The sequence below is a fragment of the Pantherophis guttatus genome, chromosome 9, assembly GCF_059756535.1.
Source record: "Pantherophis guttatus breed Tessera chromosome 9, ASM5975653v1, whole genome shotgun sequence".
Taxonomy (NCBI): Eukaryota; Metazoa; Chordata; class Lepidosauria; order Squamata; family Colubridae; genus Pantherophis; species Pantherophis guttatus.
The window spans coordinates 25596881-25612778 of record NC_142071.1 but is presented as its reverse complement, the minus strand read 5'-3'; the positions used below and the strand labels follow the sequence as shown (position 1 = coordinate 25612778).

General features: G+C 44.7%; 1 protein-coding gene across 3 annotated transcripts in view; it reads left to right on the top strand.

The window, feature by feature from the left end:
- IGSF9B (immunoglobulin superfamily member 9B) overlaps window positions 1-15898 on the top strand; it is a 121159-nt gene that overhangs the window by 39348 nt on the left and 65913 nt on the right. For all 3 annotated transcript variants that reach the window (XR_015729340.1, XM_087875668.1, XM_087875667.1), the window contains exons 2-3: window positions 3429-3626; window positions 8367-8513. Coding sequence is in view for 2 of the 3 variants with exons in the window: in XM_087875668.1 (XP_087731794.1) it covers window positions 3429-3626; window positions 8367-8513 (345 nt within the window). In the remaining variant the exon portion in view is untranslated. The remainder of the gene's footprint in view (window positions 1-3428; window positions 3627-8366; window positions 8514-15898) is intronic.

Below are 15898 nucleotides of genomic sequence, written 5' to 3'. Positions count from 1 at the left end.
TCATGCTTTGGAAGCACGAACGGAGATCTGATTTCTGCATCTCAACAAAGGGAGATCCAATTTTGTATCTGGAGACGTACAGAGGTAGGATTGCAGGTTCTGGAGGGAATCCTGGGAGGGAGAGGCTGAAATGGATATGTTGGCTTTGGGATCGGGGCTGCCAAGGCATTGACTGCAACCCTAGTGGTGTCAGTGACTTCCCCATCAAAAACCCTTCCATGAATTTATTTATTTTTTTGGCTCTGAAGGCGGATCAATTTATGAATGGATGCCACCAAGAAGAAAATCACTCCCGGTAGATATTATTAGGCCAGGCAAAGAAAGAGTCCAAGGAAGAATAGTAAAGGAGAAGCCACAGGGCTGTTGCAGAGTCCCTCCTCCCCCTTTCCTCTCCCCACCCCTCCCTGAAGTGAGAAGGAGAGAGAAAAGGGGGCGGAGGTAGGGAGAACATGCCGGAAAGTCACCTTGGAGCGATGCTGAAAGCCTCCGTTCAAATGTTGCCTTGATAAGCTCAGGCGGAGACAACCTTCCTCCAGGATGGAGGGGCTTTGGCGATGTCTGGATATCCCCCATCTTGCCTTCTTTATAAATCACTTTTTTTTTTAATGCACTAACCAGCGCGCACGTTCCTATACATGCAGGAGAATTTCTCCTCTCTGCCTCGGCGCTCCCTTTCTTCCTGAAAAGCTGGAGTCACCTTCAAGCCTTAACCTGCTGCTTGTAAGGGGGCGCGGATGGGCTCTTCCAGGGGAGAATAATGAAAGAGCTGCACGAAAGCATTTGTGACTCTTCCCGGTTAGGAAAAGAAGGTTCAAGAGCTTTCCGAAGACGACCTTGATAGAGTTGTTAAGCAGAGACAATGTGGCTTGGTTGCTCGCCCTCTAAGCAAAATGAAGATTTACTGAAAAATAGGTGTGTGAACCACACACCTTTGCATTAACAGAGGGATGCAATCAAGATCAAATGAGGTATTAAATACCACTCTACAAAGCCTTAGTAAGACCACAGCTAGAGTACTGCATCCAGGTTTGGTCACCACACGATAAAAAAAGATGTGGAGACTCTAGAAAGAGTGCAGAGAAGAGCAACCAGGATGATGAGGGGACTGGAGGCTAAAACATAGGATGGGCAGTTGCAGGAATTGGGCAGGGCTAGTCTAGTGAAGAGAAGGACCAGGGGAGACAGGATAGCAGTCTTCCAATATTTGAGGGGCTGCCACAGAGAAGAAGGGGTCAAGCTATTCTCCAAAGCACCTGAAGGCTTTGAATACAAAGAATAATGGATGGAAACTGATGCAGGAGAGATTCAACCTAGAAATAAGGAGAAATTTCCTGGCAGGGAGAACAATCAACCAGTGAAAGAGAAGTTGCCTTCGGAAGTTGTGGGAGCTTCATCACTGGACTGGACTGGACTGTTTTGAAGAAAAGACTGGACTGCCGTCTGTCAGAAATGGTGTAGGGTCTCCTGTTTGGGCGGGAGGTTGGACTAGATGACCTACGAGGTCCCTTCCAACTCTGTTATTCCATATTCTGTACGGTATTCTAATAGTTTAGTAGATTTGTATGGCTAGTCTAGGGAAGAGAAGGACCAGGGGAGACAGGATAGCCGTCTTCCAATATTTGAGGGGCTGCCACAGAGAGGAGGGGGTCAAGCTGTTTTCCAAAGCACCTGAAGGCCAGGCAAGGAATAATGGATGGAAACGGAACAAGGAGAGATTCAACCTGGAAATAAGGAGAAATTTTTGGACAGGGAGAACAATCAACCAGTGAAAGAGAAGTTGCCTTCGGAAGTTGTGGGAGCTTCATCACTTGAGCCTTTCAAGAAGAGACTGGACTGCCATCTGTCAGAAATGGTGTAGGGTCTCCTGCTTGGGTGGAGGGTTGGACTAGATGACCTACCAGGTCCCTTCCATCTCTGTTAATCTGTATCTCTATTCTGTTTCCTGACATGTTTATCTGTGGTCTTTTTTTTGAGCAGAATACAGGTAATCCTCAACATACGAGCCCAACATTTATGTTGCTTAAGTGAGAAATTTGTTTTGCCCACACTTTACCGTTTTTCTTGCTGCGTCTGTTGAGCGAATCACTGCAATTGATTAATCATAGTCACATGGTTGTTAAGTGAACCTGGCTTCCCTACTGACTTTGTCGTCCCCTTTTGCAACGACGTGACTCTGGGACACTGCAACCGACTCATAAATGTGAGTCGGTTGTCAGGCATCCGAATGTATATGACATGATCATAGGGATGCTGCAATGGTGTGAAAAAGTGTGAAAAATGGTCAGAAGCCAATTTTTTTCAATGCTGTTGTAACTTTGAACGGTCACTAAACTGTCGTAAGTCGAGGACTACCTGTAACAGAGTTGGAAGGGACCTCGGAGGTCTTCTAGTCCAACCCCTTGATCAAGCAGGAAACCCTACACCACTTCAGACAAATGGTTATCCAATCTCTTCTTAAAAACTTCCAGTGTTGGAGCATTCACAACTTCTGGAGGCAAGTTGTTCCACTGGTTAATTGTTGTAACTGTCAGGAAATTTCTCCTTAGTTCTAAGTTGCTTCTCTCCTTGATGAGTTTCCACCCATTGCTTCTTGTCCTACCCTCAGGTGCTTTGGAGAATAGGTCAATTTGCATTTCCTGGATTCTTGGACTGGCCAGTTCTTTCCCAAATCTCCCAACTATGATCAATTTAGCCATTTTAAAAACCTCTTCAGTCTTAGATTAAAGGTAAAGGTTCCCCTCGCACATATGTGCTAGTCATTCCCGACTCTAGGGGGCGGTGCTCATCTCCGTTTCAAAGCCGAAGAGCTAGCACTGTCTGAAGACATCTCCGTGGTCATGTGGCCGGCATGACTAAATCCCAAAGGCGCATGGAACGCTGTTACCTTCCCACCAAAGGTGGTCCCTATTTTTCTACTTGCATTTTTTACATGCTTTCGAACTGCTAGATTGGCAGAAGCTGGGACAAGTAACGGGAGCTCACCCCATTATGCGGCACTAGGGATTCGAACCGCTGAATTGCCGACCTTTCTATCGACAAGCTCAGCATCTTAGCCACTGAGCCACCGCATCCCTAACTCAGTCTTAGATAGGTCAAGTCAAAGTGCTGTCAGGATCTCAGTCACTGAGATTCCAGTTTATCCTGGTTACTGGTCTAATCTATCTTTTGGGATTGTACCGTACATTAAGCGATAAACTAACCAAATTGACTAAGTTGGTATGTTTGAAGTCATTTGAACATTTGAACAAGGTTGGCATTCACCACGCCAAGCCAGTTTTACGATTGTAACTGCTGAAGTTGTAAGTGATGTGGGATGCAAACACAATTGTTGGATGTAGCCATAAATATGATTTTCTTCCTGGCTTAGGGGAAATTATTGAATTTTCCCCTCTTTTTTTCCCTTTCTCCCCCTTCCCTTTTTTTCCCAGGTGCCCACGGTTTAAGAGAGGAACCCGAGTTTGTGACAGCTCGTGCTCACGAAAGTGTCATCCTCGGATGTGATGTAATCCATCCACTGACTGGCCAACCCCCTCCTTATGTGGTTGAGTGGTTCAAATTTGGGGTGCCCATTCCCATCTTCATCAAGTTTGGGTTCTACCCTCCTCATGTGGATCCAGAATATGCTGGTAAGTTTTAAAAAAAAATACGGAGCCCAAACAATTTTGGAATCAATGTATATGTCACCTATCTTGGCTACTTTAGGTGGCTTACAATCACTCTGTCAGGTTTCGATGTCGTCTCAAATAAAATAAATTGCATTTCCAAACAAATAGTCTTTAAAGAAATCTCTCATTTTATTAAGCACAACAACCTGTCCCCGATCATGGCGTAGCCAACAATGACTTCCTGACCCCAAAACCTTCCCTTTCCGTTCCCCAATTCTCTGTGTCTCATTGGCCCTTTTCCCAAATCACTCTCCCCATATCTACTACTTCAGCTCCCAGGAATGTCCCCCTCCCATCTCATCTCCTAGGGGATATTATCTTCAGGGAAAATAAGTAGGTGAGAAGTCAAGCGTCCTCTTGCCAGCTGCCCCCTCTTCTCCTTCTTATGTCAGCACTAGAGTAAAGGCAGGTTGAAGTGCTGACACACTCTTTAAAAAAAAAAACCCACACCCATATAAAACATCAAAAGTTTAAAACAATACAGACATTACATTTAAATATACATACAAGTTTTGGTGTATTTGGGTCTTTTCCCATGTAAGATTGAGAGTATCTTGGCGACATTTCGACGAGGCCCCACTTGTCATCTTCAGGCTTCGGCTTTGTGCTTGTGCGAGGAAAGCGAAAACAAACAAACAAATATATATATATATATATATATATGTATGTATGTATGTATGTATGTATGTATGTATGTATATGTATGTATGTATGTATGTATGTATGTATATATATATATATGTAGGTCTTTGGTTATTCGGGTCTTCTCCCACGTAAAATTGGAAGTGTTTTGGCGACGTTTCGACGAAGTCTCATTCGTCATCTTCAGGCTGGTGTTCTCGGCTTCGTGCTTCCAGGAGCAATTTTACGTGGGAGAAGACCCGAATAACCAAAGACCTACATACAAACACCCGCGAAAACCTGAGAAAACATATATATATATATGTGTGTGTGTGTGTGTGTGTGTGTACGTAGGTTTTCCCTACGTAGCCAAGGTTTTTTTGTAGCTCCAGATCAGTAGAATCACATCTACTCGGTTCTGGGCTTTTTTCCTTTCTAACACCTAGCAAGCTCTAACTGCTAGGTGGGAGACCTAAATAGATCCATTTCTAGCTCGTTAGCTGTCATCAGTAGGCCACACCCATATCCTCCCTGTAAAGGCACAGTATCAATTTTCTTACTTCTTCGTAGGGTTTATGTGTGTTTTTCTTCTAGCCAGGTTTTCCCTACGTAGCCAAGGTTTTTTTGTAGCTCCAGCTACAAATATATATATATATATATACATACATATATATATATATGTATGTATGTATGTATGTATGTATGTATGTATGTATATATATCTATGAAAACAAATATATATAAACACCAAATTTATATTTTGCTGCTAAAGAAATAAAGGGAGACTAGTATAGATCTATTTCAAGCTATTCAGCTCTCATCAGCTAGCCATAACTTTACTCTCCCCTCCCCTCCCTTCCCCTCCCCTAGGTAAGGGTATGTAGGGTAGTAAGGGTATAGCTAGCTGATGAGAGCTAAATAGCTTGAAATAAATCTATACTAGTCTCCCTTTATTTCTTTAGCAGCGAAATACCCAGTTGGTGGTCTGAACTACTGGTCTGCCTGAACCAGTCTGAACTGGCAGCAGCCCACCTCTGCATAGCTTCCCTTGAAGGATATGACTTTTAGGAATGTGTCCGTTAGCCTGCCTCTGCTTTTGTCACCCGCCTCTGAATCTCTTCTGCCCCAGCTACGGACCCCAAAGAACACAGCACACACAAAGTCCATACAAACCTTAGTTTACTAATTAAGGACTACTAATGAGCTTTCTTAGTAGTTCGAACACAAGTACAGTTTAAATCAGTATTTTCTGAACAAGGGCTGTTAATTTAACTTCATTAACAGCTGACAAGAATCCAAAGAATAACAACTCAATTCTGAGGCACAGTATTTCAGATATCCGTAATCTTACTGTGGTTGGCAGAATGCCCAGAAGCAATTTGCAGGAAAACTGACGAGATAAACAAGAGCCGAATCAAACGTTTCTGGAATCAAGACGCGAAGGAATATGAACAAAGTTGTTTCCTGCAAATTGCATCAGTTGTTGTCCTTCCTTAAATAGGCTAGGGGAATGGCCAATTAGCCCCAAGCTTTACTCTCGTGGAGACCTCCTCCTGAAGAGCCACTCCTGCCTTTTAACAGCTCTGCGCGCCCGGGCATTGAGAAGAGGCTCCTCCTCTTCATCCTCTTCACTTATGGGAGCTTCTGGAGGTTCTGAAGGCCCTGGCTGAATCCCCGCCTCTGGCCCCATATCTTCTCCAGCCTCCTCATTGTCTGGCTCGAGCGCCAGCTGCACAGGCTGCTGGCGCTGCACCACACCAGCCTCCTCGCTGTCGGAATCAGTTACTAACTGCACAGGCCATTGACAGGCCACAACAGAATCAGGGGTGAAATCTACTTACCTTCCCAACCGGTTCGGAAGTGCATGTGCCACGCGCGCTCTCTCTCTTCACTCGCACGCGCATCATATGCGCGCGCGGACCCTCTGCAGAGAGTAAAAAACAGGTTACTTCCTGGTTAAAACCAGGAAGTAATGATGACTGGATGGGTGGGCGGAGCCTTGCGTCACCATCGTTACTGGTTCTCTGAACCACCGGCCGCCATTGCTACCGGTTTGGCCAAACCGGTCCGAACCGGGAGCATTTCACCCCTGCTCTGAATCTTCTTCTGTCTTTCTCATTTGGAGACTGGATCTATATTGAACTCTGCCTTTCAACAAGTCCTCCTGGCAAAAGGTGATTATAAGCACCGTCTTGCCTGCTGCTATCTCTGGAGCTAGAGGCTGTTCTCTAACCACCTTCTGGCTTTGCATCTGCTAGGACCATGTGCTTGACTGTCTGCCTGCTAAGGCCCCAAGCTGTCAAGAGCATCCCTGACTCCAATCCAGGAATACTAATTAGCTGATTAGATCAGATTGTGGAGAAAAAAACCCCAAAACCTGCAGCTCCTTCCATCCCTCAGATGCTTGAACGGCAGGACAACAAGCAGATGATTTTTCAAGACTATCTCAATCCAGCAGATTTTAGTGATGGAGGATGGCTGGATATTTTTCTTCTTCTCCCGGATCTCAGAAGTGACTTGCTCCTTGATAAAGTATGAGAAAGGGGAGGCTCTTTGTATATCTGGGATTTCCCCAGAATTCCTTGCCACCGGCCATCAGGACAAAGACTGCTGGGGAACTGAATTCTAAAACTTTCGTTAGGCAACGCAGTTCTTCAGAACTAACATCTTTGACTCTTTCAGCTCCCTCCCAATAGGACTTGACTTTGCTGCTTTTCTTCCTTACTTGAGGAAACATGGGATAACTGAAAGAAAAGACCATAATAACATGTAGGCTTGTTGTTCTTAGTTGCGAAGTCATGTCCGACCCATCGCAACCCCATGGACAATGTTCCTCCAGGCCTTCCTATCCTCTACCATCCTCTGGAGTCCATTTAAGCTCACACCGACTGCTTCAGTGACTCCATCCAGCCACCTCGTTCCCTGTCATCCCCTTCTTCTTTTGCCCTCAATCGTTCCCAGCATTAGGCTCTTCTCCAGGGAGTCCTTCCTTCTCATTAGGTGGCCAAAGTATTTGAGTTTCCTCTTCAGGATCTGGATGTCAGTGCTTCAGCGCTGGCATAGAGAGCAGAGGGGAGAGAGATAAGCTCTGAACTTTTGCCTGCTAAATCCCTTTGAAGTCGGGTTGTCGTGGAAATGAGGAGGGGGGACATTCCTGGGAAATGACGAGACAAGAAGCCTGAAGAATGACTTGGAAGATAGCCAATGAAAAGCAGAGATTTGGGGATCGGAAAGGGAGGGATTGGGGGGCAAAAGGTCAGTCTTGTCCGCATCGAGTCATGATCCGGTGGCTGTGCTCAATTAAAGAAAAGATTTCCTTAAAGATTGGCAGTTCGGAAATTCATTTATTTTGAGATAGCATCGAAGTCTGACACTGGCCTTCTAAAGAGCAGTCAAGGTTGATCTCCTCTAGGACTGACCGGTTTGGTCGCCTTGCAGTCCAAGGGATTCGCAGGAGTCTTCTCCAGCACCTGAGTTCAAAGGCCTCCATTCTTTGGCGCTTAGCTTTCCTTATGGTATTTTTATGTAGGCTAGGGAGCACATAAAAACTTTAATCTTCTCCCGTTTTCAGAGAAAGCTTAGAGGAGACTGCTTGAGTTCCAGGCATCATTTTGTCCTCAAAAATCCCACAAGTTCTCGCCTCTGGCAGACTCTGGGATAAGGTTTACTCCAGTGGTGAAATCTGAACCGGATTGCTACTGGTTTGCTGGCTGCACATGCAGGCTGCGTGCCAAATGTGCACTGTGCGCGCGCATGCTTGGGAAGGTAAGTAGAACAGTGAGGGGGGATCAGCTGTGCCGCGCAATTTAGCTTTGCTAGAAAGCAGGATTTCCTGCTTTCTAGCAAAGCTAAACCGCACGGCACAGCTGATTGTCGGAAATACAGGTTCGAGTGAACTGGTAGCTTTTTTTTTTATCACTACCAGTTCTCCTGAACCGGAGCGAACTGGTAGCATTTTACCCCTGGTTTATTCTGAATGTCTCGTGCAGAATCTGTGATCTTAATAATATTATCTCAGCAGAATAACAGACATTTTCTTTCTGTCTCCACTGACTTCTCTTTTTGACGGCTGTCTTCCAGGCCGTGCTAGCCTACATGACAAGGCCTCTCTACGCATCGAACAGATTCGCTCTGAAGACCAAGGCTGGTATGAATGCAAAGTACTCATGTTGGATCAGCAGTATGATACTTTCCATAATGGCAGCTGGGTGCATCTCACCGTCAACGGTGAGTAAGGGATCTTCCTTGTTCCTAGAATTTTCTTTTCCGGATTTTGGTTGCCTGCAAAATGTTTAGTGTGAACTTGGCAAATGTCTATGGAGGTTCTCAGTCATCCAGGCCATGATTTGTTCCAAAGGTGATTTTTTTCAAGAGGCAATTGGACTTTCTGGTTTTTCTTTGAAGATGTTTCGCTTCTCATCCGAGAAGCTTCTTCAGTTCCAACTGGATGGTGGGGAATGGAAGGATTTATACTCCTTGCAGACAGCTGGTCATTTGCATCCTTTTAGCGAGATAGGTAAACCTCCAGGTGGCCTCAATGACCCTCTAAAAGGATGCAAAGGACCAGCTGTCTGCAAGGAGTATAAATCCTTCCATTCTCTACCATCCAGTCAGAGCCGAAGAAGCTTCTTGGATAAGAAGTGAAACGTCTTCAAAGAAATACCAGAAAGTCCAGTTCCCTCGTGAAAAAGCACTTTTGGATGATCTTGGCAAGCGTCCACCATAGGATTTTTTCTTGTTCTTCCAAACATCTCACCATTGTTGGCTTTCTAAAAACAAGCCCACCTAACCATGAGTTTGGATTAATAATTGTTGTCCCTCTTCTTAATGCTGGTTTCTTGGGAGATTGCCTTTAGATAAAAGATGGCACCAACACAGTGGCTTCCTATTTTACACTCTCTCCATGGCATACAACTGTTAACACAGGCATTTGAAGCTTCTAAATGTTGCTGAGATAGCTTTCCAAGATTCATCCACCGTTGACTGGGATGCTAGAAGTGCTAGCGCAGCAAATATGTGGAAGATGACACCTTCCCAACTTTCTAGTATCTCGCATGGTTTTTTTCCCCCTTCCCCAGGCATTAACAATGCGCAATCTGCAAAGGACACAACCCCTCTTCCCTTCTTGCTTAGAACCGTCCTAGTTCAAAAGGACGTGACGATATTCTACATGACCATTAAAAGCCCTCTGATTTTGTACCCAGATTAGCTAGCGAGACAAGTAAGATTCTACATTTAGGCAAGAAAAACAAAAGGCACAGGTACCGTATAGGTGGTACCTTGCTCAATAGTAGTAACTGTGAGTGGGATCTTGGAGTCCTAGTGGACAACCGTTTAAATAGGAGCCAGAAGTGTGCAGCAGCTGCCAAAAAAGCCAATACAGTTCTAGGCTGCATAAACAGAGGGATAGAATCAAGATCACGTGAACTGTTAATATCACTTTATAATGCCTTGGTAAGGTCACGCTTAGAAGACTGCATCCAGTTTTGGTCACTATGATGTAAACAAGATGTTGAGACATTAGAAAGAGTGAAGAGAAGAGCAACAAAGATGATTAGGGGACTGGAGGCTAAAACATATGAAGAACGGTTGCTGGAACTGGGTATGTTTAGTTTAATGAAAAGAAGGACTAGGGGAGACATGATAGCAGTCTTCCAATATCTCAGGGGCTGCCACAAAAAAGAGGGAGTCAAGCTATTCTCCAAAGGACCTGAGGGCAGGACAAAAAGCAACTGATGGAAATTAATCAAGGAGAGAAGCAACTTAGAACTAAGGAGAAATTTCCTGACAGTTAGAACAATTAATCAGTGGAACAACTTGCCTCCAGAAGTTGTGAATGCTCCAACACTGGAAGTTTTTAAGAAGAAGTTGGACAACCATTTGTCTGAAGTGGTGTAGGGTTTCCTGCCTGGGCAGGGGGTTGGACAAGAAGACTTCCAAGGTCCCTTCCAACTCTGTTATTCTATTCTATTCTATTCTATTCTATTCTATTCTATTCTATTCTATTCTATTCTATTCTATTCTATTCTATTCTATTCTACTCTACTCTACTCTACTCTACTCTACTCTACTCTACTCTACTCTACTCCAAAAAGTGAAGAACGATAGGATGTTGCTACAAGAAAGGGTGAGTTGAGTTGAATGTGTTGCCTGTTTGTTGGTACTTCTCTGGCAACGACGGAAGGAGAAAAACAATAAATATGAGTTATGAGTGATGAATTACACACAGATCTCCCGGCTTGATATATATATATATATATATGTCCTGCCTCCCAGTGATATGTTTCTGCAATAACCCTGAATGGCTATTTAAACTCTGAATCAAATGTACATTTTATGGAGTAACTCAGAGGAGGTTGTAATTTCCCCGTGACCCAGCTACTAAATCCCTTTCCTGATGCTCCAGTGATAAGGAGTGCATTTATGGGAATGATATGCGAATGTCCTTCTGGAGAGCAACGAATCTTCCATAAATATGTCTTGCCCACTGCCTCTTGTCCCCTTTACTTTCACTGGCTTCTCCCTTTTTAAGAAGATAAATCTGGATGGAGTTCAGAGGTGGGTTTCAGCAGGTTCTGACCAGTTCTGGAGAACCGGTAGCGGACATTTTGAGTAGTTTGGAGAACCGTTAATACCACTTCTGGCTGGCCCCAGAGTGGGGTGGGAATGGAGATTTTGCAATAGCCTTCCTCCAGGAGTGGGGAGGGAATGGGAATTTTGCAGTATCCTTCCCCTGCCACGCCCACCAAGCCATACCCACAGAACCGGTAGTAAAAGAATTTGAATTTCACCACTGGCCCCGCCCCCATCTATTCTCTCCCTCCCAGTGCCTGCAAAAATACATGAGTAGATCAGTGCCTGCAAAAATACATGAGTAGATCAGTGCCTGCAAAAAATAAATGGGTAGATCGGTACAACTCTGCAAGCAGTTAAAAGCCTGGTGGACCAGTACCTCTGCTAAATCCTAAATAATTATCACATGACCATCAAGCCACGCCCACAAAATAAGCCAGACCCACAGAACCGGTAGTAAAAAAATTTAGAACCCACCCCTGATGAGAAGTGAAACATCTTCAAAAGAAAAGAAAAAAAAAACCCGAAGAAAGTCCAGTTATCTCCTATCTAGTTTGGGTAATGAAACTTCTGCAAGAAAACAAGCAAGCTCAGAGAGCACCAAGGACCCCACGGTCCCCCTCCTCCTCTTCCTATCAATAAACTCCACTCCCTTCTAGCACTGATGATGTTACCTAGTTTGGGTAATGAAACGCCTGCCAGAAAACAAGCGAAGCTCAGAATATGAGCCAGTCGTCACCTCTTTAATAGCTCTAATCAAAGCTTGGGGAGATCAGGGGCTCTGAAATGGGGAGGAAAGAAGGATGGGGATACTCCGTGCCTAACTTAAACCCTTCTCTGGGAACAGGAAAAAAACAACAACAGCACTTCCATAACAGCAAAGGACAATCAACCTGGGCTTGTTAACTTTTAATAGGAACTTCGCATGCCACAAGCAGCCCTTAATATGTATTTTTTGAAGTATTGGCATGCTCACTGGAGCAGAGCCTTGTTCTTCGTTGCAGTTTTAACCTTCCTGCAGTGGTAAAGCCCTGGACCGCTCTCTAGATGATGCCGAGGCCAGGGGTTTCTTTTAAAGACCTCCCCCAGCCCCCCAGGGACACGTAAGGCTTGGTTTTTATTTTTGATCTAACTCAGGCGTCTGCAATCTTAAACACTCAAAGAACCATTTGGATTCATTCCCCATAGAAAAGAAAACACAGGGAGCCACAAAATCTGCGTCGGTGTGGCCAACTCGACATCACTCACTCCCACTCCTATTCTATTCTATTCTATTCTATTCTATTCTATTCTATTCTATTCTATTCTATTCTATTCTATTCTATTCTATTCTATTCTATTAATTCATCTTCATCATCTTTCAGCTGGTCCAAGCTCAGTACCCCTGCTTCCTTTCAATATTTCCATATCACAATTTTTCTCCCAATTTTAATGTTGAATTTCCCCATAACAACAATTTGGCATTAGAAAACACTTCAAATATTCTCCTCCTCCTCCTCCTCCTCCTCCTCCTCCTCCTCCTCCTCCTCCTCCTCCTCCTCCTCCTCCTCCTCTCCTCCTCTTCTTCTCCTCTTCTTCTCCTCGTCCTCCTTGTCCTCGTCCTCGTCCTCCTTGTCCTCCTCGTCCTCCTCCTCCTCCTTCTTCTTCTCCTTCCTCTTCCTCCTCCTCCTCCTCCTCCTCCTCCTCCTCCTCCTCCTCCTCCTCCTCCTCCCCCCCCCTCCTCCTCCTCCCTATAACTTTCTTATTGATATAACATGAGTCCCAATATGTTCAGAGGGACGTAGAGCCAGGGAAATGGGTGTTGCCAACACAACACAAGTCACTCACAGCTTTCCAGAAGTTGCTGATGGGGCATTCGTAGCCACGTTGGCTGTGGTTACGGGAAGCGGTGGATAGACAATTCTCTGGAGTGCCCTTGGTTTCTTCTGTGTGCATCCGTTGTGATGCCGTTACACATCCCATGTTAAGTAGGTCAGTGCTTACCACCGGGATGAGGACTTGATGGTAGATTCAGGATCAGAGGGCTGTTTCATATGGGAGAAGTAATTGGGTATGCAAGAGCCTTGGTAGTACAGTGGTTTAAAGCACCCTGTTATTAACACAGCTGCCTGCAATTACTGCAGGTTCGAATCTCCCCAGGCTCAAGGTTGACTCAGCCTTCCATCCTTTCTAAGGTAGGTTAAATGAGGACCCAGTTTGTGGGGGCAATAAGCTGACTTTGTATAAATATACAAAAGTATGAAGGCTATTGCTTAACACATTGTAAGCCGCCCTGAGTCTCCGGAGAAGGGCGGCATATAAATCAAATTAAAAAAAAAATATCTGCGTGTAAGTGCAGAAAATCTTCAAGTAGCAAATGAAATGACACCCTGTCCAGCTTCTCGGAAACAAATCCTGTACACAGATGTGCAAATCGTTCCGAATAGAGACTACGAAATGCTCAAATCACATTCAGCGCAACTGGAAATACATTTTGTTTAATGCTTTCCTGGCTAGGTAGTTGTTAGCAGAGAGTGTGCCACGCTGTGGATTTGAGATGGAAGTGAAATGCATCAGTCTGGTGGCATTGTGCAAATAGAATAAATTGCAAGGAATAAAAACAGTCCTCTGAATTTCCCCGCAAGGGATGGGATGCTAGAGTGACCGAAATTCTGTCATTTTATACCATAATTAAAATCCAAGAAAGTTTCTAAGGGTTGCCAGTGATTGAAATGGAAGACTTTCCCCACTTCTCTTCTGATTAATGTAGGAAATCCCTCCATTCGTTTAGAGACTGTTCCAAGTTACACCAATACAGAAAAAAGTAAGCTACCACCAATTCTCACACGTATGACTATCGCAGCATCCCCGCCATCCCGTGATCAAAATTCGGGAGCTTGGCAGTGTTTACAACAGTTGCAGGTCATATGATCGTCATTTGCAACCTTCCCAGCCGGTTTCTGACAAGCAGAGTCAATTGGGGAAGCTGGGATTCACTTAATAATCGTGCCATTTGCTTAACTGTGGCGTAAAAGTCACAAAAATCAGCCGCGACTCTTAAATGAATTTAAAATGTTTAAATACAATTGCCTTGCTTAGCAATGGTAAATTCCAGCTCCAATTGTGGTCCCAAGTCTCCCTGTACAATAGAATTGGCATGCTGGTTGGGGAATTCTGGGAGTTGAAGTCCACATTTCTTGAAGTGGCCAAAGGTTGAGAAAGGCTTCTTGTAGGCGCCAGGGGTACAATATGAATGCAGATATTCCTAAATTATTTCCCCATAAGCAACACAAGCTTTTCCCCCCCCCACTTCCTGGAACGAATTACGCTGACTTTAAGAAAACGGAACAGTTTTGCTACCAGGAATCTGTCCTTTTATTTTTTTTTCAGCTGATATTGCAGAAATGCCTTCCTCGAAAATTGGATTTAACAGCTATTTACAATTAGGCTGGTATCATAATTGGGAAGAACTCGTTTCATCAAAGGAGAGAGTAGTATCTGCATGGGCGTGCCTCTGCGGATTTTGATGGTCTACCTCAGTGGGGAAATCCAATTTTTTTTTACTACCGGTTCTGTGGGCGTGGCTTGGTGGGCATGGCAGGGGAAGGATACTGCAAAATCTCCATTCCTACCCCACTCCAAGGGAAGGATATTGCAAAATCTCCATTCCCACCCCACTCCAAGGGAAGGATACTGCAAAATCTCCATTCCCACCCCACTCTGGAGCCAGCCAGAGATGGTATTTGCCGGTTCTCCGAACTACTCAAAATTTTCACTACCGGTTCTCCAGAACCTGTCAGAACCTGCTGGATTTCACCCCTGGTTTACCTCTAAGAGTAAGGTGTGTGGGTAGAGCCTCAAATCCTCCACCTTCTTATATTAACAAAGTCCCTTTGACTCAGTAGTCAAATTGTCCATAATCAGGGTGGAGAAAGGCAACATCGAGTGAGGATTTTGTATCCAGAGGTCTCACCAACAGCAACGATGTCATTCGTCCATGAGTGCAGCTCACTCATGGAATTGCTGAACCTTAATTTAATTATTGGATGTTTTATGGGGGATGGTGGTGGTTGAGTTTCCAATCTAGATTAAGGTCCTTCTTTTTATTCCAGTTGTTTGGGTTTTAGATCCGGAGGAATTTGTCTTATTTTAGGGCACACCAATGGTAGGTTGCTACCAGTTTGCCCCAGATTGGGTGAACTGGTAGCGGCAGCGGTGGGAGGCTCCGCCCACTGTCTGGATGTCTCTGCGCATGTGCTAAGTTCTAGCTTAGCCGGTTTGGTGTAGTGATTTACCAACAGGAAGACTGTGAGTTCTGATTTAGCTGGTTTGTTGTAGTGATTTACCAACAGGGAGACTGTGAGTTCTAGTTTAGCCGGTTTGGTGTAGTGATTTACCAACAGGGAGACTGTGAGTTTTAGTCTAGCCGGTTTGTTGTAGTGATTTACCAAGATGGAGACTGTGAGTTCTAGTTTAGCCGGTTTGTTGTAGTGATTTACCAACAGGGAGACTGTGAGTTTTAGTTTAGCCAGTTTAGTGTAGTGATTTACCAACAGGGAGACTGTGAGTTCTAGTTTAGCCGGTTTGGTGTAGTGATTTACCAACAAGGGAGACGGTGAGTTCTAGTTTAGCCGGTTTGTTGTAGTGATTTACCAACAGGGAGACTGTGAGTTCTAGTTTAGCCGGTTTGTTGTAGTGATTTACCAACAGGGAGACTGTGAGTTCTAGTTTAGCCGGTTTGTTGTAGTGATTTACCAACAGGGAGACTGTGAGTTTTAGTTTAGCCAGTTTAGTGTAGTGATTTACCAACAGGGAGACTGTGAGTTCTAGTTTAGCCGGTTTGGTGTAGTGATTTACCAACAAGGGAGACTGTGAGTTCTAGTTTAGCCGGTTTGTTGTAGTGATTTACCAACAGGGAGACTGTGAGTTCTAGTTTAGCCGGTTTTTTGTAGTGATTTACCAACAGGGAGACTGTGAGTTCTAGCACAAAGCCAGCTGGGGGACGTAGGGCCAGTCCCTCTTTCTCAGCCCTAGGGGGAGAAAAAAAGCAAAATTAAGCC